This window comes from Oratosquilla oratoria, chromosome 10, assembly GCF_046742065.1.
Source record: "Oratosquilla oratoria isolate Oo_2021 chromosome 10, ASM4674206v1, whole genome shotgun sequence".
Classification (NCBI taxonomy): Eukaryota; Metazoa; Arthropoda; class Malacostraca; order Stomatopoda; family Squillidae; genus Oratosquilla; species Oratosquilla oratoria.
The window spans coordinates 22,009,762-22,014,761 of NC_134786.1; the positions used below are offsets into that span (position 1 = coordinate 22,009,762).

Consider the following 5,000-nt stretch of genomic DNA (forward strand, 5'->3'; position numbering starts at 1 on the left):
GTGTGTGTGTGTGTGTGTGTGTGTGTGTGTGTGTGTGTGTGTGTGTGTGTGTGTGTGTGTGTGTGTGTGTGTGTGTGTAGACCAAAGTACATTTGTTTATAGTTGCAGCACGTAGGGATCATGAAGTTACGAAACACGAACAACACGTGGGTATTTCAAGCGCCCAGCGATTGGTAACTCAGCTGGACCAAGCGAGGCGAACTTCAAACCGGTGATCTATTCAGCATCCTGCTGCTTTTCTAGCTGACCTATTGCGCCTCTCCACAATCCGGTGTCTTTGGTTCAAATTTCGACCAAACCCGAGTGATGAAAATACCAAACTTACTGCAGAGTTTCTGGCATAAACCCAAGAGCGTCAGAAGGAGTGTCTTTTTCAGAAATGACATTACTCTCATTGAAGATCTTTGTATCACTACTCTCATACATTATTTTTTTCTTCTTTACTAGTAATATTTGTCCATATGGTGTTGACAATAAGGTGTAAAGTCAGACATGAGCTACACCTTTATCAACAGGGCTATGGATGATATTCAAAGCCATGTGAGATTTCACACAATGCTGAAAAAATACCTTTTGAATATTCATAGTAGTTTAATTTCCTACTGAATAAGCTTCTTCGACAATGAACGAATTCAAGCTAGAATAGAAAGATGCTTTTTCACTGTAGGATGAGGGGTAAGTGGTGCACAAGTGATCGACTCGGCAAAAAATGTAGAGAACTGTGTATTGTGCCATGATTTATTATTCAATGTTGCAGGGGAAAATTACAAAAATAAATACGCTTGTACAAAAATTTTGCATGAGTTGAAGGTTGAATCTAAAAGAATACATTATCAAAGAGGACCTGAAATGACTCTGAAGTAAAGTATATACTTCATTTCCAATTGAGGAAGTGGGTAAGCAGTACAAAAATAAAGATATTTCAATTTTTTTGGCATAAAATACTTCTAAGGAGGACCATATATGATTCTGAAGTTATGTACAAATCATATTAAACTTAAGGAAGTAAGAAGTACAAAAATAAATGTTTCTACAGGAAAAGACGACTATAGTGGGGAGGTGCTGTTCTTGCTGAGCGCCTGTCTGCTTCGATGGCTTCCTCACACTGGAACTCCGTAGAGGCTGGAGGGCGCGGAGGAAGCCCCGTTGGACACAAGTCCGTTAAGACCGTTACCGTTGCCGTTACCATTGGTGATGCCATTACCATTACCATTTGTGTATCCGTTGCCATTGACGATGCCGTTACCGTTGCTCCTGGTACTGCCATTGCCATTACCATTTGTGTATCCGTTGCCGTTGCCATTGGTGATGCCGTTACCGTTTGTGTATCCGTTGCCGTTGCCATTTTTGGCATATCCATTACCGTTGCCGTTAGTGATGCCATTACCGTTGCCGTTGGTGATGCCATTACCGTTTGTGTATCCGTTGCCGTTGCCATTTGTGGCATATCCATTGCCGTTGCCGTTAGTGATGCCATTACCGTTGCCGTTGGTGATGCCATTACCATTTGTGTATCCGTTGCCATTTGTGGCATATCCATTGCCATTGCCGTTAGTGATACCATTACCGTTGCCGTTGATGCCATTACCGTTTGTGTATCCGTTGCCATTTGTGGCATATCCATTGCCGTTGCCGTTAGTGATGCCGTTACCGTTGCCTTTGGTGATGCCATTACCGTTGCCGTTGATGACGCCATTACCATTGCCATTTGAGCCATACCCGTTACCATTGCCGTTACTATACCCGTTTCCATTGCCATTACCGTTTTTATATCCATTGCCGTTACCAATACCATTGGTTATGCCATTCCCATTTCCATTGCGGTATCCATTACCGTTGCCATTGCCATTCTTTTTATAGCCGTTGCCGTTGCCATTAACAAGGCCATTGCCATTTCCGTTTTGTCCATATCCATTACCGTTACCGTTGACGACGCCATTTCCATTACCGTTTCCATTCCTGGTGTATCCGTTTCCATTGCCATTAACGAGGCCATTTCCATTACCGTTACCATTGCGGTACCCGTTTCCATTACCGTTGCCGTTGGCATATCTATTTCCGTTACCGTTGCCATTGGAGTATCCGTTTCCATTACCGTTCCCGTTAAGACCGTTTCCGTTGCCGTTGCCATTACGGTATCCGTTTCCATTACCGTTCCCGTTAAGACCGTTTCCGTTTCCGTTGCCGTTGCCATTACGGTATCCATTTCCATTACCGTTCCCGTTAAGACCGTTTCCGTTGCCGTTGCCGTTGCCGTTGCCTTTGCCATTGCCGTTAGAATAACCATTTCCATTACCATTTCCGTTTAGGCCATTCCCGTTGGAGTAACCATTTCCATTACCGTTACCATTCCGCTTGTAACCGTTTCGGATTCCATTGAGCACACCGTTCCCGTTGCCATTTCCATTGAGGCCAGGTGAACCATAGACGGCGGAGAGAGCACCGTTCACGCCAGAAGCATCGAGTTCCTCACCAAAGAACTGGTTGACGGAGTAGAAGCCGACGGCCTGTGAGCAGTCTACATTGTACCACCAATCGCAAACGAGGTACTGCTGGTTGAAGAGGGTACCGTTGGGACACAGGAATGAGTCCTTCTGGTAGCCGTTGGGACGCGTCTGGCAGATGTGGAAGACCTGGCAGGCGGTCTCGGGGGCGGTGTCAGCAAAATAACCGTAGGGGAAGCCAGTGCTCTCGCAGGCGAAACCCGTCTCTATAACCTCGGAGAGAACTGGGTAGTCTAAGCCGGCCACGCCCCCTCCGGGAATATTCTCGCCCAGCTCGAAGAGAGCCTGTTCAGGGTCGGAGGGACCGTAGCTGTAGCCTCCGTTGCCGTTGAGGCCTCCGTTGCCATTGAGGCCTCCGTTGCCGTTGAGGCCTCCGTTGCCGTTGAGGCCTCCGTTGCCGTTGAGGCCTCCGTTGCCGTTGAGGCCTCCGTTGCCGTTGAGGCCTCCGTTGCCGTTGAGGCCTCCGTTTCCATTATACCCTCCGTTGCCATTTACGCCTCTGTAGCCGTTGAGCCCTCCGTTGCCATTTGTAACTCCGTTACCGTTTGCAACTCCATTACCGTTGAGAGCCCCGTAGCCATTAGTGCCTCCATTCCCGTTTACACCGTTACCATTAAGGCCTCCGTTTCCGTTAAGTACTCCATTACCATTAAGGCCTCCATTGCCGTTTAGACCTCCATAGCCGTTGGTACCTCCATTTCCATTAAGGCCCCCATTGCCATTGGCAAATCCATTCAATCCTCCATTAGCAGCAGGGACTCCGTATGCGCTTGAGGGAGTGTTGTAGCCATTGTATTGCGCTGTTACAGTTCCCACCAGAAGCACTGAAAAGGAACAGGGATTATTACTTCACATTTTAGTTGCGTGTTGCTTTTACAATAATACATCAGGCTGTGTTACCATTTGAAAATTCGGTGAATACAGTTGTGAGACTCACGAGTTAGTATAGTAGCCCTCTTGATGCTGCACCAGCCCATGATAGAGAAAGCAGAGTTCGATGTCGGAGCGAGTCGAAGTGTGTGGGACGGAAGTCAATGGCTGTGCATTTATACCGAAGGCAAGCGCTCACTCAGCCTTCCCCTCCCACTCTCCCTCTTTCTCCTCCTCCCTCGTTCATTCATAGCACTTCCTTGGAGTTGTGGTTTCGAAAATTCATTTAGGATGAGGAGTATTATGCAAATGTTAAAGAAGGTAAATATCATATCAATGGACAAGAGATGCTTAGCAGATAAGCCAAGGCGATTTCAGTTTTTTTCCACAATACCTCTTGACATTTACCCTTCATTTCTGGTTTATCTATTTAGCTGCTCGTAACCCTTTCTATAGCGAAGGGATCTAACCTACATCGGTTAATCCCCTCCGTACCGAGGGGGGAATTATCTTTATATTCTGCCCACCGACAGCCTATTTCATTCAACGACATGTGGCCCCTTGGGTAGCGAAAGGGATAGATTTTTAGTTTTTCACACAATATTAAATATCTTTATTGTACTTAAAATTTTGGACCATGTTCAGAAAATTCGATGGTTACTTTTCCCCCGTAATGACTCTAGTCATTATATTTTTGTGAATGCAGTACCGATTCATTGTATGTTATTGGTGAACCACGCTCACCGTATTGTACATTAAAAAAATAGTGGTTTGGACATCACCTGAATGAATATCCATTGATTACAGCTCCAGCCTTTGAAATGCACATATGTGATCTTTTTATGGAGCAATTACCTTTGGAATATCATTGCTGCATTCACTATAAAATACTGACAAACTTTTTGACATTTTGTCATTTTTCTGTATAAATAGAGATATGTACGGTTACATTTTATATCCAGAAAGTAATGTGCTAATTATTAAAACAATTTTTGCGATACAAATAACACGGAAGTGCCGTTTGGTTTGAAGAGGACCATGCAGAGGAAAGTGAAATCTTCGGATAAATAGAAACCCAACAGAGTCTGTAATGTTGACTAGACGATGCAGCCTTCATAGAGTTTATACAAGACGTTGATCATCAGCCATTAACTATTACATATCTCATTTTGCATGGAGTGAGTCCGCCAACGCAAGCGACGGACAGCATTAAGCAAGTATTGTAAGAGTGAGAAACGACCGTTTCTAAGAATAGATGCTGATAGTAAAGAAAAATATATATACTAGATCTAATGCACTCAGGATTCAGAAAATGAATGAAGAAAAGAGAGCAAAGAACATAAGAACATAAGAATGGAGACTGAAAGAGACCATAAGGCATACACTAGGCAGCTCCGTATCCATCACCACCTGCCATCCCCATCCATAAAGTTGTCTAATCGTTTCTTAAAACAACTGATAGTTTCAGCGCTTACTACATGGTTACTAAGTGGTGGTGGTGGTGGTGGTGGTAATGGTAATGGTAATGGTAATGGTAATGGTAATGGTAATGGTGATAGTGATAGTGACGGTGATTATGGTGATGGTGGTGTGATGGTGATGGTGATGGTGATGGTGATGGTGATG

At 44.6% G+C, this 5,000-nt stretch overlaps 1 protein-coding gene across 1 annotated transcript in view; it reads right to left on the bottom strand.

Moving 5' to 3' along the window:
* Nucleotides 1-1,006: 1,006 nt before the first annotated feature.
* The window catches only part of LOC143028801 (uncharacterized), an 8,777-nt gene continuing 4,783 nt past the window's right edge, over nt 1,007-5,000 (bottom strand). Inside the window, exon 3 of the mRNA XM_076191168.1 lies at nt 1,007-3,328. Within this exon, the coding sequence (XP_076047283.1) occupies nt 1,101-3,328 (2,228 nt within the window). The 3' untranslated portion in view covers nt 1,007-1,100. The remainder of the gene's footprint in view (nt 3,329-5,000) is intronic.